The sequence below is a fragment of the Gallus gallus genome, chromosome 7 (genome assembly GCF_016699485.2).
Source record: "Gallus gallus isolate bGalGal1 chromosome 7, bGalGal1.mat.broiler.GRCg7b, whole genome shotgun sequence".
NCBI lineage: Eukaryota > Metazoa > Chordata > Aves > Galliformes > Phasianidae > Gallus > Gallus gallus.
In genome coordinates this window covers 32460143-32486706 of record NC_052538.1, presented here as the reverse complement: position 1 = coordinate 32486706, position 26564 = coordinate 32460143, and the positions used below count along the sequence as shown (strand labels likewise).

General features: G+C 37.5%; 1 protein-coding gene across 6 annotated transcripts in view; it reads right to left on the bottom strand.

The window, feature by feature from the left end:
* ARHGAP15 (Rho GTPase activating protein 15) overlaps positions 1–26564 on the bottom strand; it is a 318635-nt gene that overhangs the window by 152639 nt on the left and 139432 nt on the right. For 5 of the 6 annotated variants that reach the window (NM_001008476.2, XM_025152211.2, XM_025152212.2 and 2 more), the window contains 2 exons: positions 5880–5978; positions 3858–3984 (listed from right to left, as the gene is read on the bottom strand). In NM_001008476.2, coding sequence (NP_001008476.1) covers positions 3858–3984; positions 5880–5978 — 226 coding nt within the window. The remainder of the gene's footprint in view (positions 1–3857; positions 3985–5879; positions 5979–26564) is intronic. The other variant, XM_025152213.3, reaches the window with a different exon arrangement.

The following is a 26564-nucleotide window of genomic DNA, read 5'->3' as shown; positions in this document are numbered from 1 at the left end:
GCAGCCCATCAAGACTTCCCTTTAAACAGATATATAAAATAGCATATATATATATATATAAAATCTTGACACTATAATTGTGGCTCCCCAAGCTAGAATTCAAATATGGAGAAGAGTTTTACAGGATCTGTCTCATGGTTGCATGACTAACCACCAGATTTTCAGTAAAGTGTTCTTGAAGATAAGAAAAATATGTGAGTAGAAACAATAAAAATAATGCAATTCAATCTTATCAATTCAGGCAGTTCCAGCTTTTATGTGGCAAACAAGGAGATCAAATTGCATTTATCTAATATCACAGATTTTTTAAATGTCTAAAATATTTAATTATTTTGCTTTGGCAACCCAAAGCTGAGGAACAGATTACTGTTCCCACTACATAAGGAAATAACTGACAACAATTAGTATTTATTCTTGTTGCTTTTGTAGTAAAAATAGAATTCCATCACTTTCAAGGAAACCTAAAATATTAATAAGAATGTGATGAACTGAGTAAATGTGACGCCATAAGGAAATGATGGAGAACAGGTTGGAAATATAGTGCTTTGGGAATGTATTGCATTATCAAGTTTGTGATTGTGCATTTTGACAAGAACCACCATCAGATTGATACGGTAGCCAAAGGGCACTCTTCCTCCTGCAAAGCCGTTTGTTTCCGTCTGAAAAAGGGGGAGTGGAAGAGGATTGATCCCCTCTGACAATCAATAGTGACTCAAGCCCAGACTCTTCCACAAGAGGTCACTCCTGAGTGGCAAAATTCCCAGAATATGGCCAAAACATGAACCAGAAAGTGACCATGGAGTGAAAAAGCAGAGTTAAGCATTATAGCATTGGTTTTACCACCTACAATTTGACTATTGTGGCAGCTCCTATAATCCATACACTCAGTAAGGTCTCCTGGCTTTTGTATACCTGCATGGTTTCTGGGAATCTTGCGACACATAGACACATTCCCCACATACCTAACCCTGTGCACTCTTATGTGTGATACAAAATTAACACGGCAGGCTACTCACCAGCAGACCCAATTACAATTGGTACTAATTAAGAGGGGTTTTGGCTGCCTAAGAAAAACCTAGTCTGAATGATACAAAATTACTTGGAAATTATGAGATCTACTGCTAATTTTAAAAGCTGACCAGGAAAAGACTCATTCACATGGAAAGGTGCAGTGGAGCAAGGCAGATTTCTTGAACCATATGCACACATTTTCTAATGGCAGAGGTTGCTAGGTGAAAAACATGCCTTCCTGACCAAGCATTCTCTGTGTAAATTAAACCAGTGATATAGTTGGTAGCATCAAATAAAGAGAGTCTCTTCCCACGTGTTTAAGAGTGGGATCACAGATTTACGTATTTTGGTAACAGTCCCCAAGGCCATACTCGGTTATTTCTCAGCTCAAGAAAGCTTCAATTAAAATATGAGTTGAATCCACACTGGATGAGAAGCCACTGAAAAGCTGCATGACCAAGAGGACAGACATTGTGTGAACTTTGGAAATTGAGTCTGGCAGTTTAAGCCTAATTTTCAATGGAACTGGTGTCTACAAGTCAAAAAGCGTAACTGAGAATTACTATTTGTTCTTGTAGTGTGAGCAGAAGCAATTAGGATTATACATAAAACCCAAATTCCATCTAGTTGGTCTCTAGGAACAGTCTCCCCAGTTTTAAATTAAAGAGTAAATTCATTTGAATACTTTGAGAAGAATATACCTGTCCTTTATATATTTGTGCTGCTAAAAAGACCAACGCCACAGCAGTACTTACTCTAAAACTGGACCTTTTTTTTTTTTTTTTTTTTTTTTTTTTTTTTTTGGCAGCCCTTAAAACGCAGAGAAGGAAAATACAAATGAGTGAAACATCTGAATATTTCATTAAAGATTATTGGGTGTCGAAGTAGTCTTCTAATAGGCATCAGTTGCTTGTTTTCCATGTAAAACTGGAGGGGTTTTAAGCCATCTTTAAAAAATTTCCTTTGTTTGGATTCGACATTGGCAGCAGTCAATAATATGAGAGTACTATGAAATTACAGAATCGTTAAACTTTGCAAGAACTTTATAAACACACTTGCAGATATTGCACATATCTTCTCTGTACTCTGCAGTCAAACTGGACAATGAAACGACCACCTGTTAACTGCTAACAATGTGTCATTACCAGTTCTCATGCCTTTTTAAAGCAATTTTGGCTCTAGCTGCCGATAATTCTGGCTACGATACTTGTGTGAACATTAAGGGCACAGAAAGCCAAAGGCAGAAAACTGACAATACAGTTTGTGCTTAGACTACTAATAAGTAAGTGAATAATATGATTTTTCTAATTCCACATAATTACTAGATCTCAAGGGGCCAAAAAAGTTCTGAATACATATTTTAGAAGCAATCCAAGCTGCAGTATTTAGATACCAGCTTTGATTCACAGCAGATATTTTCACAATTTTTAATAGTTTAAATAGCCTTGAACAAAACGAAGGTTACTCACAATTCTCTAAGGTTTGAAAAGAAATGTAGAATAAGTCTATGCCACTGCTCGCGTTCACTTTTTCTGTTTTGTTTGACAAATTATCAGTTAAAGATATGTGAGAAGTCAAAATAAATAAGTGAAATTTTCCCGAGTGATGAGACAATTTATGGGTGTTTTGCTATTAGCTGCAACGAGAGCAGAATCAGGCCCTCCAAACTTACTGCGCTCTCTGTCTCATTTTTCCTTCTTCTGAGAAATGCAATGTGATATACGCAGCACAAAGGCACTGGGACAATTTTTTACAAATGCACCCAGGCTATTTTATATTTTATAACAGAAAGAAAAATCTTAAAAAAAATACATATTAAAAATATATATTAAAAAATCTCTGAGATGATAAGAAAACAACAACAAAAAGCTTTGGTCTGCAAAAAGAGACTATTTAATGAATCTCTATTTGTGTTTGTGAGAGCGCATGCATGTGTGCATATATTTATGAATATGTGGATAATTATCATTAAAAATAGCGATGTCGGATCTTTTTATTGTAACTCTTTTCCTAACATCTCAGGCTTTGATCCTGTGCTGAAATGCGTGCAGGCAAATTCCCGCACAGACCGTCAGCACCTATAGGTATCTTGGAGCAGCACGCGGGGCTAAAGCTGTCACGGTGCTTACATTAGCAGCACCATGCAACTCCTGCCAAACAAAGAAGGAAAACAAAGCTTCAGGAGAGGGGGTGACATTTTAAAAAGCTCAGTGGGCGATTTGGGGTCACTCTCAGCTCTTGCTGCCCCCCGTACCACAAACATCTCAAAACGAGCTAGAAGAGGAAAGTCTCAGTGGGCTGAAGCCCACCCCTACCGGCTTTAGATCACTTTCTTTTGTAATCATACCAAAAAAAATCCACCTTGATCCCTGAAATTTACTTTCCATACAATTACAGAACCATCCCTGAATGTTGGCTAGAGTGGATATGCCAGGTCTTTCAGCAATACAGTGTATAAATATATAACAGACAAAATTACTCTAGCAATTTGAGGTATTTTACTAAAATGGAAACAAAGCAACTGCAATAGACCATTAGCATAGGACTCATGTTGCTTATTTTTAAAAATAAATGGCTTGAATAAATGTCTTTTCTCCTAAACAAATTTATTTCGTTTAGGAGGGAATGTCACCCTTTAAAAATGTGGAGCTAGTAACTGTCTTTACTTAAATGCAAGTTATGTATATCAGCCCAGAACACATTCAGCTTTACAATTCTCAGTGATCTTCCTTACATTCTGTATGTAATAAAAATTATCTTACCCTTTAATGGCATACTTATTTTACAAAGGGGAAACAGAAGGAAAAAAAAGAAAAAAAAAAACAGAAAGGAAAAAAAAATCTTACTTAAAGATTTTCTGTGTTCAGGCTTTGATTCTTTGGATTCAGTGTCTAAGCTATTCAGTAATTCGGTGCTGGAGGATCTTCTGAGTTTGAACTCCAAATTTCTCGATGTACAACTCCGTTCTTTTGGCTGGGGAAAGAAAATGTATATTTATATCTATGTGTGCTTCTAATAAAATTATTGTTTGTATGAGTGCAGCAGGAGATTGCAGAATGCCAGCACAGAATAAGGAGCTAATAGACACAGCAAGTGATGCAGTGAGTATATTATTTAAGGGAAGTGTAATGCAAAATTTTTCATATGGCAAAGCTTTTATGCCCCGACAGACTGATCTTAATTTCTGAGATAAATTCCCATTTAAGTAAGGAAAACAAAAGGCCTGCTTCCTTAGGCCTTAGAGACCAAAATGATTTCCACATTGTAGGCTATTTCCAAATTGTTGCAGAGAGGAAGATTGTTAAAGTAGCCTTTCTGTTTTAGATATTCACAGTAAATGTTCTTTCAAACACAATTGTTTCAAACATCTGTACAGATTTTTGTACATCAAACTCTGCTGGTATAAGCTTAGTGAAGAGCAGGGCTCTTTTTCTGCTACTCTAATGGTTAGGGTCGAGTAGTGGTCCTAATTTTTGTCACGATCAGGGAAAAGAGAAAAAATGAGGAAGACACTTTTTTTGGCTAACCACACATCTCCTCCCATTGCACATGGTCATTTGAGATCTGCTATCTTGAAGGCTGGGGAAGTTTTAAAACTAGAACAAATGTAATGGGTGAAACTGGTCCAGTGGTTGGTGACCCTGCACATAGCAGGGCGGTTGAAACTAGCTAATCATTGTGGTCCTTTCTAAACCAGGCCATTCTATGATTCTATGAAACCTCCAGTGAGTGCTACTGATGGCATCCTCTCCTGTGCCTGCAGCAATGGGATGAGCCCTGCCCTCAGGTACTGCCACTTTGCTATATGTTGCTGTGGCTCACCCTGTGCTCTGAGCTGCCAAAGCCATTATTTTACCTCTTTGCAGAGTGGCACCGAAGCAATTGTTGAGTCTATTAGATGCTTAGCTGAGTAGCACACACAAAAAAGAAAGTGCTCTGAGTCTCTATGGTAAACTCCACCCCAAAATCTTCAGTGGGATATCAATATTCTCGCATAGCCAATGAAACACGTACTATGAAGACATACATCATCAGATCAAACTTTTCTTGGCTGATTATAGCCTCGGGGTAATAGAATGTTTGCAGCTCTTTAAGGAAACAGTAGCCCTGCTCAGGTTAACCCTTTCCAAGAGACTGACTGTGCCCTCTCTGCCAATTCCATTTCAGAAAAAAATCTTTTAAAAATGCAAGAAATTGGGGTAATTTTCTCTCTCCACATTCTGCAGTGAACAAGGGAAGTCAATGCCCCCGAAAAAAAATATGTTCTTGGAGCAGGCAGAGAAGGCCATCATTTGGAATTTGTACTGAGAGTGGCAAAAAGAGAAAGAAAAAGCTACAGCTGAATCTGGTTTGGTAATTAAAAACTGTTTTAATAAAACGCAGCCCTGCTTACTTCTCGTAGAAAAACCCCCAGCTTTCCTAGGAGAATAACAGCAATCAGTTACAAAGGAATATTATTTGCTAGTGTTATTCTTGTGAATAAGTAATACAAAAATTCATAAAAGGATCAAATGTAGTAATAGTTCTATTGAAGATTATATACTGTAGGCTGCATAAACAGAAAATGCAAAAATTCATTAGTTATTAAGTGCTTGTGTGCTTTTACAACCCTCAGCAAACCAACGTCCTTGTTATTTCAGAGAAATAAATGTAGCGTTGCATTTCAAGTCAAGATTCAAATGACATTTTAGTTCAACAACCTTGTTTATCTGGCATTTTTCAGAAGATTTGCATATTTTTGTACCCTTCAGATAAAGGAATGTCTAGCTAGTTGCTAGCTGCCTAAAACCTGCAGAGATGCCTAAGCAAATGAAGTTGAAATTGCTACATCTTAATTAATAAAGGTAACAGCCAAAACAAATACATACCAATCTGTCAATTGCATTTTTGATAGCATGGAACCAATCCAATATGAGAAAGTCGATATCCGACTGGAGAAGGAACTCATTTCCTGACACTGTCGTGATCTGGGGGAGGGCATGGATGGTGACAGGTAAGTAAAGTGCACAGGACAGATCATTTTCTTTCATTGTCTCTGCTACACAGCCAAATGCTTCCCTTTGTATCAATAATTATCTCCCAGAGTTACCAAGGAGTTTTGAACCTCTGTCTGAAAGCTGTTTAGGATATGTCACAACAAACAAGATATTGTCTCAGCATTGCAACCACCATACACAAATAGTGCAAAAATAATGATAATGTGACAAAAAGTTAGGAAAAGCCAGGGAGCTCAAAACGACAGACAGCTCAGATGTAAATCAAAGCATCCTGAAAAGAAATGAATTCAATGTGAAAATTAATTCCTGTTATTTTCACTTTGCATTTCAATTCTGGTTTTATTTTTATATCTGATTCCTCTATCCTTGATTTTACACATTTCCTATATACCTGTGATCCCAGAGTCCATTTCCAAGCATTTTGGTAAAATTAATAGTCACCTTTTTTCACATAAAGAAAACTGCTATCAAAGATGGCTGTGGCAAAGTAATTAGGAGCCCACTTATCAGAGGAAAAATTCTCAGTTTGTCTAAATAGAAGTGTATTTACATTTTTGACCCCCACACTGGGAATATTTATCAAAAGAATATTCACTCCCTTGATAACGCTGTTTCACTGCCTAACAATATTTGGTGGAAATATGCATGCACGATCTGCTGGTCTGAACTTCTGAAAACTGCCATGAAAATAATGATCACTGTTATACACACATATATATTTTAAAAGAGTTTTTGCAAAAAAAAAAAAAAAAAGATCTCTAGGTAATTTTACAAAACAACTTAAAAGGACCATTATACAGATAGCAAAACTGAGGCAGGGAGCTGCAGCATGGCAAACATGGCTGTGGATGCAGGGCAAAGCAGCTCTGCCTACTTGTAGATCAGGTAGCATCTCCACTGTGGTCTGCACGATGCAGGAAGTATCCCACCCTGTACATGCTCTAAACCAGCTCAGCACCCACCAGCAATGAAGCCAAAGATTCATTATTATTGTTATTGTCATGAAGAGATGCCCGTGCAAAACTAGGTAGCATTCAAACTGCACACTCAGGTTGCATTGGTTTGGGATGCAGTCTCAGTCCATACAACAGCTGCTCATCGATCGAGGTGTGTTATTTCTCAGATCCAAAACCTGTTTGGCTTTTTCTCAGGGAATGGCTGAACACAGAGGTTTCCCTCTGAACAGAGAGTGAGGAAAAGCAGAGCAGAGCTGCTAAGACCTGGCGCTGCCTATTTAATCTGATGACCTGAAGAGCTACTGTTTTGCTCCATCTGCACATGTTAAGAGTGTTTCCTAAAGCATAAAGTAACAAACCAGCTCAGATGCGCCCTGCATCTTTCTTAAAAATGAAATACTACCAGGGTAAAATTAAAGAAAAAAGAAGAAAAAAAAAAAAACAGCTTGTTTTATTAATTGTTCTATAACCCTCCTGTTATTGAGGAAATGCCTGTAAGGAATGTTTCCAAAGTCATCAGCATTAAGGAAAATCCCATCAGCGCAACTCCAGTGGAGACATCCTGTGAGAGTGCTGCGGAGAATGTGGGAATGGGCTCCCAGCGCGGGTTGGGAGCCTGCCCGCCTGCCTGCAGATGTTCCCAGCCCCAGCCAGCCCCACACCAGCCCTTCAGGAGCAGACCTCCAGCCTCTCTATTGTTCCCCTCGCGCAGGGAGAGCTAGTGGATGGGGACATCGGAATCCCGTTATTAGTCCTCTGCCGCAGTGCTAACCGCTGCTCATGTGCTATCCATTCTCTTTATCCCAACAAAAGAAAAAAAAGCCCAAATTCAACTTAAGGTAAGCAGTTAAATGAGATGACCTCCAGGTCTGTGCCCAGTTCACGCTGCAAGTTTTGGGATCAAAATTCATTACGTTTTATCACTATTAATGTATACGTGCAGATATGGATTAGACTAAACACAGGCAACAATTCAATCCGATGCCTCTCTCTCAGTATAAACAAATCATTATTAAAATTATAAAATGGAATAACAGTTTCAAAGTAAGAGCAACATATATAATTAGATTTACTGTATTTTGAAGGCTTAAAAGGGACACAACGTAGTTCAGTCTCCTGTTCAGTAAATTCAGGCTGGATGAAAACACAAGTATTCAGCACTGCATAAACATTTGTATTGTATGATATGTAAAAGAGATACTCCATTGCTAACAAGACCAAAGTAAACTACATGTTGAAAGTTTCTTTGTCTGAATGTGTTATTCTGATAATCATATATTATCGATGTTGTAGGAGCAAATCTGTAAAAACAGATCATAGTACTGAGGGAAGAGAATTCATTTAGAATATACTTTCTGTAAGATATAGTTCAAGTCCTTTTCTTTCTTTCCTCAGACTAATCTTCAGAGCAACTAGACAGTTTCAAGAAGACTGCTACTGCTCTCTACAGTTTAAATGCATCCACTCCTTAATTACAGTCAGTAATTGACTTTGTTCTGCTCCATTCCAGTCATTCACAGGAAAGCAGTTCCAAAGGCTTTGGCTGGTAAATCCCATTTAACGTGCAGGTTTCCTATCCCACTTTTATATATTACCTCCTTAGGATTTCTGATAAACGGTTCTTGGAAGGGATTGCTAAACCATATTTGCACTTTGAACAATCGAATTTTCAACACCCTTGGGAAAAGACATCAGTAAAGAATGCTAGCTTTGAGTAAACCTTGTGATTGAACAATTTATGATCACAGCCCTAAACGATGTATAACTAACAACAAGCATAAATTGCTTCATATTAAGGCATGCTAACGCACCGTCCTTGTATTAGGCACTGCTGAAGTAAACAGGGACTGGAGACAAAATGAAAGATAAATTAAAAAAAAAAAAAAAGGAAAATGTGTTCTAGATAGATGCCAGCCTCCATTGTGACAGGTGCTTTGATTTTTTTTAATATTTCCTGGAATCCTTCTCCATCATTTTTGCAAAGGCTCCAGTTTGAAATTAGCAAGGCCTTACCAGGCAGAATTGTGAGGCTGCTGTCAGCAATAAATACCCACAAGGAATGACAACATGCATCAGCCCTCTCGTTTTCCAACAGTGTACCCTTCAGGTTGCTTATAGTGGAGCCAGGACTCCCGAAGTCCTTTCTTGCTATAGTACCTTGCAAAAATCCCTTCTCAGGCTGAGTTCTTCATCCAGAACAGTTTTACAACTGCAGTCCTACTGTTCAGCACTGATGATGTGAATACATTGGCTCACTGCAGGTAAATATGTGTTAAATTCAGTGTGCTGCTGGGCTGCCAACAAAGTGTGGAAAGTAGAGGGCAGGTGTGAAACACTTTTTCATAATATTCTGTTGTTAGTTCATTATAGATTTCTTGTCATCATACACAGTTGCAAAGGGAAGGGTATGTCAGCATAATGCTCTGCTAAATCTATATTCAACAATATTCTATGTTATTAAACAAAAAGATACCTATATAGCAGCAATACTGTATTTTAATAATGCCATTACCATTAAATTACATAAATACCCTGCATCTTGTCTGGGATCAGTATTTCATGAAAATCCCACAAATCCTATGCTTTATTGAAGCTAGGTCATGTTCTAAGACATGCAACGTGCCATGTGTGGTTGTGTTTCTATAGGACTTCCAAACCTTTACAGCTCACTCGGTTAAAATTTTAAAACATCTCAGAGATTCTCCCCTTCCATGATATACCCACACCAGAAGAACACACGAGATCAAAGACATAAAAATGCCATGGCATAAGCCCAGGAGTTTTTGTCCGCAGCCTTCCTACAAATGTTGGACCAGGGACTATTGCACTGTTGTGAAAAAAAATATATCCTTCATGCATATCCCTTTGGTTCTTTACCAGTATACATTTCTTTTAGCTGCAGAATAGGGATGGAGGCAATTTTAGCAGTCCTACTGATAGGCACTCTATGGAGATATGGAAAAGGGAGAAAAAATCACACAGCAAAACAAAAATACAAAACCGTATTATTGATTCACTCACTTCAAAGTGTGCTTATGCATCTCTGGTGACTACAACTATTATTTGCAGTGATGAACTATTTTCAGACAATGCCGAGCACAAACTTTAATGCAGGAAGTGGAGAACTCTTTGGGGAAGAAGAAATACAGTAAAAACACTTCAGAGTCTCTCTCCTGCAGTGAACGAGCATGGAGCGAGCGGCTTGGAAAGTGTATGGTTCACATATGGCTCATGTGCCGCCACCAAGAACCCATCTCCCCATTTCTTATTTCAGCCAAATACTGAAAAAAACCATAGTTTATTTCCTTCAGAATGCAGGACATCCTAAAAAAATCCTTGACTATTGCAGTAGTAGCTCCTTGTATAAACTATCCCATTAGTCCAGTGTTGGATTGCTGGACGCTTCTAGACCGTGGAAACCCTACAACTGATGCTAAATCCAGTGCAGAATCCAGTGCAGAAAACCTAAATTTTGATGTCACCTGGGACTCCCACAGCCTGTGGTGAGCACTAAGTGATTTAAACTTAGATTGACAGATACTTCAGCGTGCAGAAACTCAATAAAATGTGTTCCTCTTGTTGCACTGTGCATTGGGATTGCTGCTCTTGATATATGTAGGAAAAAAGGAAATGTGAGTCGCTGGAGCATTTCTAGCTCAAAAGCTAACACTCTTCCCCCTTCACACTGCTTCCTTCATCTCACCTTGCTTCTTACAAGCTTTTTTCTGATCATGTTAACCATCTTGATTCCCTTAAAGACAAGGAATCTAGGCTTTGCCTCTACTTTTTTGAGATATTTTTGCAGGATGGGATCTAGCCATCCTACCCACATAACACAGGACGTGCCACTTTCCATCTGCATGGCAGCCACCAGGGCAGGAAAAAACAACAAAAAAAAAAGTGGGGGGGGGGGAAGGAAGAAAAGAAACAAACTGGGAATTTTCTTTCTCTTTTTCAAAATGTTCTTGAAAAAATAAGAAAGGCATATCATTAGAATATAATATAGCTTGAGAATAAATACATAAAAGATAGAAACTTGTGTCCACACCCACAGCAGAAGTAGAATTAATTAAAGTTGGGAGACACTATGCTCCTTAGTGGTTTAATTATCTGGATTTGAATTAAACAGGAACAGAGATATGTAAGTTTTTAAAAACATGTCAGAAGTCGAACTGCATTTCTGAAAGTTGATCTCAAATTCTTTCTTACAGATAATCCAGTCTCTTGGCCATGTTTATGCTGAATGTGTGAGCAGCAGAAGATAAATAAAATATCTCTCTATGCTGTACTGTAGTGAGCTGAGGTTCTAATATTCAAGAAATGCAAATAGAAGAAAACAAAAGGATCAGTATGCGGTTGCATTATATCCATGCTGCTTCATATATCCATTATATGATTCAGGCTTTTCAACGGGGGTAGCCATGGTTATCCTGATAGTTAAATTACTTAAAGGACTCTAAGATGTTTATGACTACCAAAGAAATTTCATTATCAAGCAGATTGTCTGTCTCATATTACAGTCTGGCTTTACCAAGCCAGCAGTCCTTTGCATGCCGAGTAAAGTTAACACTGAAGTGAGGGAGACATATCAGCTTGGAAGAAGAGGTCTTCAACCAATGTTTCAAAAAAAAAAAAAAAAAAAAAAAAAGATATTTGCTAAAACATTTTGTGAGAAACTATCTGCCTTGTGTTCCCAATGTTGCTAGATGTTAAGTAAATATATGCTGATTGCAAAAAAAAAGTTGCTTTGGCAACTCTCTTATTAAAATGCATTTGTAACCCCCATCTGTCATGAAAGTTTTGAAAAGTTTGTTTACTTTGGATAGCCGCCTTATCCAGGGTTACCCCAGCATACAATGATAGCAGTCTTCAGAAGTTGTGTGAGGAACAAGCCACTGGGGATCCATTTTTGTTTTAATTGGCACACACAAACACTTTTCTGGTCTGTCAAAAAGATCAAGCTAATATGCATGGCGGGTGTTATATTCTCAGCTTTTGGGAGTAGTAAAGCTCCCTTTATTTAAGTAATTTAAATGATAGACTGCAAAAACTTTGCAAGTCAGAAAAATGTTTTATACTTTCTTTGGGAATATTTGTTTTAAGCAACAGAAAATGTTCTACATATCTAAAGATGTTGAACCTTATGTTATAATTACCCTGTTTCTTCTGACTCTGTAAAAATTACTGTGAAAACCGAGTATTGCAAAGAGGCAACAAACAGATCCTGTGTTTTCACAACTTCCACAGTATTAGCAACTGTAAGACCAATTGCTGCCAGATGTTTACTGGATATGTCTTCAATTGTGTAGCCTTGTGGTAACACCAATTTGCACATCCATTTTCTGGAAACCTTTGTGGGGTCATAATACCAAAGCAACCTGTTTATATTAATAACTTGCTTTTTAATGAAATCTAATATTTTGGGTATTTACATCAATGGCTTTGAAGTGGATTCAACAGTCTGAATTCCAGGGATAAATTTCCACAAAATAACTGGATTTTTCTTTAAATGAAACTGTATTGCACCAGTGATAAACATATATATATATGTTCCAGTAAATTTCTAGGATTGAGTTTTTCCAAATACTGTTGCAGTAAAACAACAAACTTTGGGACTGTTAAGAAGAAAAACATATTCGAGCTTAATGCTTCTCTTCTGCTGTGCAATGAACTCATAGTATATGTAAGTCTTTACTGAATTGCATTAATATTAGTGAAGAGAGAATTGGATCTTCTCTCTGCACTGTGAGGAAAATCTCCCTTCATCTGCCTGTGAAAAATTTCAGAAGCAGAAGAACTGTTTTATATCATTTGTAAGGAAGACACTGAACAGAAAGGATGTCGTGATTAAAGCAGATTAGGTCCCAACAGACCAAAATTCCTGTTGGGTTTCAAGAGATGACACTGGAGAGTGCAGAGAACCTCCCTGGAGGAGGAAAGGATCAATGATCTGCTGGGGGTCTGGGCTCACTTCCACTAATTTCAAGGAATGAATGGCCATTCTCCCCTTTTCATGCACTGGTCCACGTCTATTTCTTCCTTCCTTTACAGATGTGTGAAAGAGAACACATGCTGTTTGATGGAAGAGAAAGGAACGCTTCTGCCAGGCATTAAGACAAAGTGAGGAGATGTAGAAGTCACCACAGATATGGGAAGCGAGAAAGATGTACCCCAAAACTGGTTATAGCCAAAAAGCAAGAGAGAATAATTAAGACACAACTCATGTCTGCGCGCAGTGAGAAGTAGGGGAATAGACAATTGCGTATTTTGTCCACAGACGAAGACTTAAGGCACTGTATGAATACCTACTGCAAGCTACTTTTCTCCTTGGGGTAATATTTTACTGTTATTGCTTTTACAATCTGAAGCCATATATTACACAGCCACATACAGAGATATTGGCAATGGTTTCTTAGAGAAGTCCCTGTCTTTCTTAGTTTTACCAGCTGGACAAGACCTTGTGATAAATGGTCCTCCTGTCCAATTTTATATGCACGTTATAACACTTTATGATATATGTGAGCAAAACTCAACATGATAAGTCCTCCTAACAAACAAAAAAAAATATCAAAGGGAGAATGAATGCTCTAGTTTCAGTACAAGGAAAGATATATATTTAAAATATATATGTGCTATGAGTAAAGATTTCATTTTGTTGACTCTTATTTTAGTGAGGAATTTATTCATCGGTAGCAGAGCATTTTATAGCTACTATTTTGCAGGCAGAAGCCAGTGCTGGCTTTGAGGATTTCATTTACTGACACATGTCTCCTATTAATAAGTGCTGAGATTGCACAATAAGAAAAAAAGAGATGCTGTTATAAGTATCTTTATACTTACAGTAATGTATTTGGCCGTGATTATAAGTGTTTATAAAACATTCAAGAATCGTTCCTTGTCTACTTACACTAATGAGAACACCTGTTAACTTCAGAGCTGCACAGACTTATTTGCATTGAATTCAGGTTTTTGCACACTGTACATCACTTTTTGAAACAACTAGATGTTTACAGAGAAATATAGCTAAAAGAAGAACAGCAGCTTGAATGCCCTCCAGCCCAAGTCAATGCTAATCCTGGTTTGAGTGAAAAGCAGAAATCTGCTAAATTATAGTACTGACACAAATTCAGCTAGCAGTGAGCAAAGGTGTACCTGCAAATCCTCTGATAGCAGATGTTACTTGTGGGGATTGATACCTGCTGTTGAATAAAGCATCTCTTAGAGATGAAACAGCACTACTGAATAGGATTTTTCCTTGTTCTGTTTATCTTTTCCTTTCCATTTATTATTATTATTTTTTCTTTCTTACTCAGAGCCTTTTCATGTATGGAGCGTGCAGAACACGTGGTTGTTTCTCAAAATAGCTGTTTATTTTATTAACTTAGCAAAAAGCCAGTACAACAACTCAAGAATCCTCCTACTGCTAGACATCCAAAACACCATCTCTGTCACAGAGGGTTTTATGGCCTGGAGCAAAGAGGCAGGAGGTCTTTTTCTATGAAAACAGGTCTACTGAACGGTAAGCGTAATATCCTGCTGCTACACAACCATGCCAGCTACTGTTTAAAAACAATGAAAAACATCAAAGTTCATCCATGATCTGAACATTCACTCTGCCAGCTGTGTCAAGCTCCTGAGTGTTGCAGGCAGGAAAATATAATGGTTATCATCCTTCCTTGCATGCAGGGAGACAACAATGCATAACATCTTGTTTCCATCTTCGTACATAAATATTAGGAAAAGCTAGACTTCAAAAAGGCTATTATATTCATTTAAGAATTACGGCAACTAAAAAGATTTCCATTACTGAATGAATGAATGAATGAATGAATGAATAAATAAATAAAAAAAAGTATTTAGTGTTTCTATAGAAATGATAATGTATGGACAATATTTGTAAATATATCCCACAACAACAAATATTTTCCATACATTGTAGCTATCTAGCTAAGATCTGATGATTCATGGTCTTAATAGAAAACTTTCACAGGAGACTTCAAGTCCAGGCTATAGACTATGGATATTTCTTAGATCTTTTGATTTTGTTGGTCATTGTCACTTCATATAATAAGTACCACAGCATAGATAGTATGGAGATCCTGTTTCATTTAAGTAATAACATCTTCTCATTTCAGTAATCAGAAGTTCTTGTAATCCATAAAACTAACACTGCATATCTCCGTATTCTCATAATGGTTTCAAACAAGTTTTCCACTGTTTGAGGGTTCTGGGTCTTTTTCTTTAGTAATACTGGAACTGCACTGGCAGCACTGAAAATACGTTGGCCTTTAAAATTATATGCTGCTTTAAGTAGTAGAGTAGTAATGAAAAAAGGTTAATCAAAATGTTATTTAAAAATATCACATAAACAAAATACCAAATTATCTTTTCACAATAGGTGTCTAAGGGGTTCTTCTAGGAAAAGAGGATAGAGCTCAGAACTCGGTGAGTTTTATACACTAGCTGAATTTATTTATCTACAAGTAACTGAGTGGAAAACTACTGAATTATTTGACTATGTAGTTCACAAACACGCCAATCTATGCTGATCAATTTTGTAATGCATTGTTTTTTAATAAATACATGTGGAATTAGAAAAAAGCAATAAGAGATACGTACTGTCTGCCTAAGTCATTGAGTTACTGGCATGCACCAGAATATGTCAAATGCCAAACACTGCAAGGCCTATATATTATTTTTACAGTGTCTGATTCTTCCAAGTATCTGAAATTTCTGACTAATGTAGCCTTTTCTCAAGTGTTAGATCATGATGTACACTTTGACATCTGTCAGTCAAACTTCTGGCTAACACACTGGACAATCTGGAGGGACGCACCAGAATGTGATGTGTCATGCAGAAAAATTGAAAAACTCTATTTTTTCCAAAATAAAAATCACAGCTTTTAGTTTTAAATAGAGAGAATGATTGCAAAATATTTGGCCATCTAGACTGTAAAGATTGAGGTTGGATAATCAATAACGTTTGTTGTTGAATTACCCACTGATAACAAGTAATTTCCTGCTATTCGAGAGGGGAGTTGGGAAGCAGTTTTTTGGGAATTTGGCAGACTCTTTCCCTCTTTTCTAAATATGCTGTGTCTGAAAGCCTGGTATGCTTCTCTATCACAAGCTTTGGGATGATGCAGTATAGCCAAATGGAGGTTTGGGGTGACAGCTCTTTCAGGAACTTAGGAATCTAAATATAAAGAGAGGCTAAAAATATACCAAATTACCAGGCAGATAAATGGCTGAGTATTTGGGTTTTGAGTCCTCCATAATCATAATACCATATTTATCTGGAGTCTTGCAACACCGTGACTGCTGCTCAGCTTCTTGTCACTAATAAATGTACAGTACACGTGACAGGGAAATAAACAGAGTGTTTTAAAACACATTCCAGCCTTCTTGTCCAAAGATGTCATCGTTGCATATTAATTCAAGCCCTGTGCATGTGCCAGGAGATTCCTGCTTATCCAGCACATGAACTGGAAATACAGAAGTGCTATGACCAGAGTACCTCCACACAGGCCCTGATCCCCGTGGGCTGTGCCCTTCCCAAAACCTTATTATAGGCACCAGATGCACTATCAGTCTCATCAAAGCAAGTGGCACATGGCAACTAAAAAGTAACATCCAGCCAGTAAGATATATTTTAAACTGCCAGGTAAAATGGAAAATCTTAAGCAAAATGGAATTTCAGATTTTAGCGTGTGAAAGAGTTAGGGTCTTTTTAATTTTTTTTTTTTTAATTTTTAATTTTATTTTATTTATTACAGTTCTGCCTATGACCTCGTACTCATGCCACTCCCCAGCCACTAAAACAATTCAGAACGTTGAGATTCACAAACAAAAGGGAGAAGCCACTTCCCATGGATTTGAAGCACTTGCTCATTAGACCATTGCTGGAAGAGCTGACTCTATCACTCATGTCTATGTGCAGGGATGTGTAAGCAAGTCTGAACTATAAACAGGACCAATTACATTAACATTTCCAAACACTTTCAAGAATAAGACTAAAAGGTTTTGTTTGTTTTGCAAAACCGTGATCCTCTATGCTAATAAGACTAAAATTTGATTAAAAGAGTAACATTCAAAGCCAAACCTGGCAGTGCAGCTTCTTATGTGCTTTTCTTTCATCTGCTGGAACACGGCAGCCCTGATTCAGCAAGGTACTTCATTAAGCAACATGCAACTTCCAGAATGCAAGCACTTGCGCTGTTTTCAGTCACAAGACTGAAATGAGTAAATCAGTCAGAACAAAAATAGCAAAAAAGTTATATTTATTCACAGAGTGAATATTTCAGGGAACAAAAGACATGTTAGTGACAGTCAGTAAGAGCTGCATGTAAATTAACAGCAGAACCACAAGAAACACAATTAGCTGTCCCTTATAAACTTCACAGCAAAGGAAGCTATATCCTTCTAGCCCTACTGGGTGAAGAGAACAGATTATTAAGATACAGCAAACCCTCCCCAAAAAAATCCCACCTGATGGGAAACTGATGTTTTTCACTGTAATACGCAAACCCAAACTGGTAATTTTATCATAGAATTATAAAATCATAAATGTTGGAAAAGACCACTCAGTTCACCTACTGTGGCCATCAAGCCACCCCCACCAAGCCCAGTGACCACTGACCTCAGTGCCACATGTCCACAGTTTTTGGACACCTCCAGGGATGATGACTCCACCATCTCCCTGGGCAGCTGTGCCAGTTTCTTTCAGAAAAAAAAATTATATATACCTACTTGAAGAACACAGTATCAGAAAAAGAATATGATTTTCATTTATCTCTGGTTATTACAACCAAGACACTGTCACAGCAGCACGAAAAACTAAGAGAAAAATACTAACTAAGAAATTATACCTAGTTTTCAGCTAAACTTAGTTGCCAATCTTCCCCATAGCTCATTCATTTCCTTCTGAGAATGGATGAACTTATTCCCTATCACAGCCAAGCTTCCAGTGTCTAAGATTAACTAGAAGTCACTCATTTAGAAGATAACCTTAGAATTAAGCCATAAATTAGATATTGTCAGAACTTGAGAATTAAAAGACCAAAAACAAAAACAAACAAACAAAAAATAACAAAAATCAACTGCTGTGAGTTTGAGGGCTTTAGAAATTCAGTTATACCATTTCATCTCTTACTTAAATGCAAACACACTCAGACTGAAACAAGGTGGTACAATGCACAGAAATACACCATATCTGAATAAACAAGCGAGAAATGTTAGAAAAGGTGAATATTTATCAAAACTGTCACGTAACAAAGAAAGAGCACTGATAGCTCTATACTACTTAGGAAAGCTGCCGTTATCTCGGGAGTGAACAGGATTCCATTTTCACGCTTAAATCTGAATGATAACTCATTGCCGTTTTTCACTGCTTTTGCTCGATGACAGGTCATTCACCTCACTACTGTCATGCATTACAAAAATTAGCAAACCAAGAATACGAATCTAGATCGTTTCATACTTTTGAACTTGCTCACTTGTGTCTGCGCTCTGTTTCCTACTGAAAACCCCCTCCATGCATCTCTGCACCAACTTCGCAGCCGAGACGGAGCAAGAGAGACGGAGAACCCTGTGAATTTTCCCAATGTATCAGACTTACAGAAACACCTGTGCTAAATAACTTTGTGCTGAGCTACTGTGAAAAGCTGCAGTGTTAAACAGCAATCACAGTTTCTTATTTTTCACTGCATCGGTTACTCTCCTGCTAGAATCCTCTGAGCTGTTGTACAGAGCAGAAATGGTACCCATTTTAATCTTACTGCCTTTCTCCTTTTGTACAATGCTAAAAGTCACAATTTTTTTTATTAACCTGGAAGTGTCATATATCAGTATAAAGGGAGTTGAGCAGTGACTTTTAAATTGGAAAAAGAACTGTTTATAAATGCCTTCCATTTCTGAATAGAAACCATTCGTTCACTGACCACTATAGGAAGATGAGATGCACTGAGGAAAATCTTTTAACACATTTGATTTTATGTATTACTGAAAATGTTATTTGTCTTTAAAAATATGCCAAGAGCTTTATGTACAGACCAAACCATTGCAAAAAGTTACAAACATAGAAAGTCACAGTTGATCCATCCCTTATTTAGGACTATAGACCTTATGTGTATAAAAGCTCTGCTTTCTACTTTACAAGGAAACAGTGCCCTTAAATCTACAGAAAAAAAACTTCAAAAAGATGCATTTGCATGTATACAGAGCTCTTTATAGGCTTTATGTTAATTAATAGATGGAAAACTTGTTCAAACAAATTAGCGACTCTGCTAATGGAGATCAGAAAGACAGTAAAGATGCTGTAAACAGGTCGAAAAAGTTGCAACTAGTGTTTTTTGTCAGAATTATCTCACTCTGCCCATCACTCTGCCCAAAAATGAAGAATCTGGGAGCAGGAAGCTGTCCGATATCCACACACAGCCAGCATTCAGCATCACACTGCCTCTAACAACAAGGTTTTCCCTTTTCCAGCTGTAACCCCTTTACTCATGCTTCTTGCCGACACAAACCATCCTGCAGTGCTGTTACAAGAGTGGCCCAGTAAAGTGGGAAAGGAGCTGCTGAAGATAATGATTCATCTCTAGAGATGTCTGCATCAGTCAGATTGGAGGCTAGAGATATGTTTAGATACTACACTCAAGACAGAATGAGCCTAAAAAAGCATTTGCTTAGCCAAACCTTTTGAAACTAGGAGGGAAAAAAAAAAAAAAGAAGAAAAAAAAAAGAAAGAAAGTCGTTGGAAATTTACAACTCTCTGTTGTTATCAGAATTTTAAGCAATCCCGGATTTTCACCAGACTCAAGTCAGGAGGGCGCAGCTCATGGTATTTAAATTAAGCTCCCACAACATTTTGTGGCAACACGATATTTTATGGCAGTGAGTGCAAAACACACCAGCAGCAACATTATAAACTTTGAAATGTTTTGAAGAATATCAAGAACCAATGGCGCTGCCAATAGTGTTTTAAGTACAAAACGTAGGGACCTAAAATTATGCAAGCAACCATTTCCCACACATGTAGTCCCAATGATTTCAGACAAGGGTGATAACTGCTATGAAGATTGCAGAATGGGATTCTTGAAAAAGTATATTAAAAAGTACTTCCCAGTGCAAAGAAGGTAGCAGAATCCGGACTCATGTTTAGGTAGGTTGATTGCATTCTTGTGCTTCTTGTTTGCTACCTGTGTGAAGCATGCTTCAAATCTATAATTCATAGATGGATAAGGTGAGAATTTCAATGTTTTCCTTTCACTGGATGCCTACTGTGAATGGCCTCTGACCAACTCTCCCAGCCAGGTAATTTAACCAGCAGAAAAGATAGGCAGATATGTTATTTTCAACCAAGTCCCAAGGTGGCTCTCAATTAAGAAAAACAATTGACTGATGTTTCTCTTTTTGCTGCCAGGAAGCTCTGTGTAGTATTTCTAGAGCTTTTCCTCCACTCTACCCAACATGCAGGCTCCGTGTCAAGCTGTGAGTTTGTAAATCTTTTTCAGCACTTATCAGAGCTCAACATGAATTATGGTATTGCCAAATCTGCTCTATGCGGTTGTGTTGTTTTCTTGGTTGGGTTTTTTTTATGCTAGAAGAACGCTACAAGAAAATGTACAGTTTTATGGTGAAAAAGAAATGCCTGCATACTTTCAATGGGAAAATGTAGGCAATTGTGATTGAATCCCAGAAAAAAAAAAAAAAAGGAAAAAAAAAAAAGGAAAAAAAGAAAAAAAAAATTCCCCTTATTTTTATGTATTCACTGCCTTTAAACTTTGGAAACTTCTGAGCAAGCTCTCGAGCTCTCCGTGGTGCTCATGGTTTCTCTCTGTACCTTTATTACTGAGATCTTATTAACTAAGACTACATTAATGTAATGCATGTTTGAAAACCACTGCTGCTTGGGGGGATGATCTATCTTAAAATGCGTGCTAATCTTTAGCAAAATATCTTCCTTTTTGTTGTGTATTACTTAGCACGGTACATAAATCAGCCCTTTTGTTGAGGGCTAATAAAGTTTGTGAGTGTGCATGCGCGCGTGTGTGATTCAATACTATTATAATAATATTATATGGCAGGCAAAAATATAATGAAAATGATAATTTGCCAAAAAGATTTAAAAAACACTGAGGTGTTACCTATCAAAAGTTCTCCTTCTGTCTATGATACAGCACAGATTGCAATCGTGACAGTAAATCTGGTGCTATTGTTAATGCCATGGCACTTTGGTTTTTGGCTTGCTTCAGTCCAATCTGTGACATGCTTGTGAATATCTTTCTTCTGTTCTGTCTGTATGGCATATGGATTTCTGGGATACAACGTCAGACCTATCCACATAACAAGTGTTCAGAGCACCTTATCATTTTAAAAAGCCAATTACTCAAAAAGACAAATGTGAAATGTTTCACATTTAATGATGAGCAAATCTGCAAAACAAATGCAATTTTGCTTCATTTGAAAAAGTTTAGTTTAACTGTAAATATTGCAATGGAGTCCCTAGCAATACACACCACGGGTAGGGACGGGCTCATTTTATGCATATTGTACATCATCACTGTCACTTAAATCTGCAAGATTTTCCATGCTAAGATGTTTTAAATAAATAGAAAGAAATGAGATACAAAAGATTGAAATATAGGCTGCCGAATAGACTGTAAAAATGTCACTGCTAACACTGAGTATTGGACACTTAAAAAAAAAATATTTTGAAAGTCTCACCCAAAAAAACGAAAACTGCATATGCCTGCAGAGGTAAAGGTCAGTAATGAAACAATTAACAGCAAAAATACCAATCCATTTTTTAGAAATATTTGTCAATACATAAAGAATGTTTTGTACTGCACATAAGTGCTCAATTAATCCTGGATTAGCGGCCGTATGTCATATTCCCAGACTGAAATGATGTCAGCTGAAGAACTTAAATACACACCGGTTCAAAGCAAGATCCCGTAAGGACCTCAGGAGAGCAGAAATTGCTACTTTCTGCTGTTGCACTAACAGAACTCACAATTAAACGGGAGCTCGAAGAATATGCGTTATATGCTGTGCCACTGGGGTCAAAACACAGCACAGTAGATTTATGCCTATGTCTGTACAAAATGTATGTGCCCACATATATCACCTATTGCTAAATACAATGCAATGATTTTCAGTTGTCTTGAGCGTAGGTGCTGAGCACCAGGGAAGAAATTAAAGTGATTATTGTTAATGTAGGGGTACATTGGGCTTAAAGACTCTCAGAACAGTGGTGTTAATGACAGCAAGGAAAACGGGTTTACATGCAATATTTCCAATATATGAGAGACGTGTACATAGAATTTAATATTGAAGATTTTTTGTGTGTGATTAATTTGATTTTTAAAACCCTCTCAACTAAACTGAGAAGGCTGGTAACAAAACACTGCATAACATGGGAAACTGAATGCAGCTGGCACCGGTAATTTTAGAAGAAACTAATGGTGATATTTATAACATCGTGCAGTAAGCGGAACAGTTTTACCAGGCTGGGAGTGTTGAAATAGAAAGAACTTCACCTTTCAGCTATTGTGCTGCAGTTCTACAGCACTAGAAAAACCCAAAATCGGACCGTTACAAGGAAAATGTTATTATGCCATACAGCCATAGAAATACCTCGCTTGAACTGCCTCTGCATGTATTGTATTTTATATTAAATTTTTGTAATCCAGCTCAGGGATTTTATGTATACAGCCGAAAAATCAGCTCATAAATTATATTTAGCAAGACAGAAAATATGCTGAGTTGTAACATTAGATAAAAACCTTATTTTAAATACATTCACTTTATTTTTCTTTCTTTTTTCTTTTTTTTTTTTTTTTTTTATTTCCAAGCGCTTTCAATTAGGGGTTTGAAGTTTTTTACCTGTGGAATGTGAATTACAGTGAACTAATAATTGATCCAAAAAAAGAGGTTATTTTACCCTTAATCCCAGGAACAGCTGTAACAATAATTCCCCAAATATTTTTTGCTATTGCTGCACAATAATAAGCATAAGTGTACGTAGAAACTCAAAAGAGAATGCAATCTAGCTCACCATTTCATTAAGGTATTTAACTTCCACAATTTGGGATTGTAAGGGTAAAATAAACATTTGTAAAGCATAATAGACCAAATCATTTCATACACGGAACCACACAATGTGTGTCACTCCAAGTGATTTACATCAGAGGTTAATTTTCACCGATATCTGTAATGTTCAGGAGCAATGAAGTACAGGAATATATGATTTTAAAATGTACAGCCTTAAGAAAGGTGGAGATTTTAATTCACAGGGGACTGTGCAAGCATTCTGCATGGTTTTATGCTCTGTGTTTTTGTTGTGCTGCTTCTCCCTTTGCACACCCACTCACCAACTCCGGCGCTGCGTTTCCGATTTGAATGAAGTGAAAAGCTCAATGGGTAATTGTCAAAGTCAGTTCATTTCTCCCACTTTCTCACCAGAACCAAATAAAGCCACGGGAGTCTCCCACTCTTCACAAACACCCCCAAATCAGCGGCAGCCACCTGAAGCTACCAAAGAGCACAGCCGAATCTCTCGGATGCGATCTGCTTTTGGAACTGCACAGATACATTTGGGAGCCAGCACATTTTTTCTCAACTTTCGGGTTTGGGTGTCCAAGCTGCCCATAAGCAAGCTCCTGCAGAAATCTGTTTATGCACATGATCTCTGCTAGCCTTACCAAAAAGAAATGTCAGTAATAATCAAGTGCGGGCGCTGAATGAAAATCCCAAATAGCTATCACTCACAGAGAGCTCGGTACAAAAGTGTCAGCGTTACATCCCCAGACTGGGGCTGGTGCGGCAGAATGAGGAGCTGGGAGGGAAGCAGACAGCTCTCCACTACAGTACTTTCACCCCGTTAATCTCGCATGTGCTTTGTCCCGGATTTCTTGCTGCTTTATCTTTAAACTCTGCTACCTTGTGGGAAGTGGGCTGTGCAGGGGGTGCTCGCAGGCAGAGCTCTGATGTTACAGATGGATGCAAAGCGCTGTTAAATGAGAGATTTAAGAAGGACTTTTTCAATTTACTTTGAGCTTAATCTGAAGTGGTTTAATCACAGCCTGTACACATCTTCTTAAAAATTGTTCTGAGGGGGGGAGAAGTAATAATCATGTAGGAAATCATCATGACAGATGCTGGTCCCCGCGATCCCATTTACGCTTAACATTATTAATGACAACCTATCTGGGCAATACCTGTGTCAGGAAGGTATCAGGTGGTCATTTGGCAAGACACAATAGGAAGGAATCAGATCTGCATTTCAAAAATGGCTCACTTAATTTTCTTTTTCCTTTTTTTGTGTGTTCAGAGGGTTTTTTCTTCTTTTTTTCTTTTTCTTTTCTTTTCTTTTTTTTTTTCTTTGCACCTGTTATTCTAAAATTTCTTTCAGTTACATTTCAAAACACTACAGTTGGGATCTCCTTGCCAACCTGAGATGGCATAAGCCTGGGTAACAGAACAAAATGTGAGAAGGTCCTTCTGTCTTTAACGCCTGTTCACCAATGAATCAGCCTCCAATTAATCTGTTTCTTCAGTAGGAGTTTAATAAAAGTCAAGCACACACATGTTCAGTCTTGTTTAGTATTAAAGCTGTGTTAACATTATCTGCCTAGCCAGGTCAAAAATCTTATATAATTAAATGCCAGAAACCATTTCAGAATTTTAAGAGCTTTACAATTTTCTGTAAGTAATTGATTATGCAAGGCAGGGTAGTTTAAATTTAAAGCAGGATAGTGATGAGTGTGATGTCACTTTTCATTACATATTTCAGAAAAGTTTGTTTCATCGCCAAACTACACATAGAACCTAACTTATTAGATTTGCTATTTTGCATTTTTATGAACCAGGAAAAAAAAAAAATAAAAACTCAGCAATCCAGATTTCCTTTCTGCATCATGAAATATAAACTGAGTAGGTTGAACACATCCGAATTCCCTCACTGTTAGTCAGGCTATGTGCTATCATCACAGAGTAGATTTTATCCTACTCAGCTGTACCTGAAACTTGGTGCAAGGTGCAAGGTATTGTCATTCTGGGATTACAGTACTTCACTCTGTGGGGGAAGTGAGAAGGAAGTGGAACCCATCAGGCCACACAAAGAGTTAAGTAAGAACAGTTTTGGGTCTGAATGATAGATACAGCTCAGTCTAGGCAACTAGCCTAGAAAATAGGTGAGGAAAGTCTTTGCTCCAAATAAATATAAGCTCTGATTTGTATTTATTCAAGTTTGGCTGTTCACAGTTCCAACCTGCCTATGGGTTTTGATCGACAAAAATGAGGTTGAGAGAGAAATAAAAGCAGGAAAAAGAAATATTATAAACATCAAAAAATGCATATTTATGAAAGGACAGATCACATCTAAAATCATCTACTCATCATATTCCTGTTCGTAGCTCCACAGACACTACTTCTGAAGAAAGAGAAATTCATTCTCATTCCATCTACTGTCATGTATTCAGCTGAAGATGGGGCTTTGGGCACTCTGCTTCATTCCCAGTCCCTCTCAAGAGGACAGAGGTGGCACTGAAAGGCTCCCTTTTTCTCATCCCATGGCTGAAAACCAGATCTACTGCAGCCCTCTGCTCACAGTCTTCAGGAAGAAAAATTCAAAGGTCTTAGATCAAGATACCACCACTCCCAGGCACAAAGAGAAAGAAGTTGAGCATATATGTTGAAGATAAAATAGGCTCCTAACTTTCAAATGTTAAATGTTAATGACTAGTTAAAAAAAAAAAAAAAGAAAAAAAAAAGAAAACAAACAAAAGGATGTAAGAAAAGAGTCAGACATATATGAAAGAACAGGAATGAAAAAAGCGATTAAAAATAGAGCTACAGAGAACTACGGATGCTTATAGCAGTGGAGGACAGCCAGCTTTGGATAAACAAAGAGAAGTATGGAAGTGGCATGGTAAAAATAGGTCAGTTATACAGATAAGTAGAAATTAATATGATGGAAATGATTTAACAAGCCAATGTACTGTACTTCTTATTGTGCCATGAACATTAAGCAGGGGAAAAGGTGCTAATGTGGTAGAAGGAAAGTGATATATAAAAAGACAAATCAATACAATAAGCACAGACCAGCATGTGAGCAGAAATAAAGATAACGGAAAACAATAGTGCTTTTAGTACAGTTACTCTATAAAATAAAATTGATCAATATACAGGTAAAGGAAAAAGCAGTGGTCACAGCAGATTGAAATCCAGGCACGTATCAGGTGAATGATAACATACAAGTCAGTGTCAGTAGGGCTGGTCTGCCCAAATAATCTACAGGACTGAAAAAAAGAGCTCCACGACAATAAAGCAAGCAATAGTGTAAAAATGTCAGACAAGTCTAAACACAAAGGGAAGCAGCCCTTCGATCTCTTTTATCTTGGCAAGCTTACACTCAGCAACTCTCAAATACACAAGTTTCTGTTACTTTCTATTAAAAACATGATTAGACTAATAATTTTCAGTTCCCATGACATGGACATCTGGTAGCCATGGCTAATAGAAAAAAGGCAGATGTCAAAGAACTTTAATTATGACCTGAAATGACTCTTAATGTTCTGTTATTTGGTTTGTGCAAACA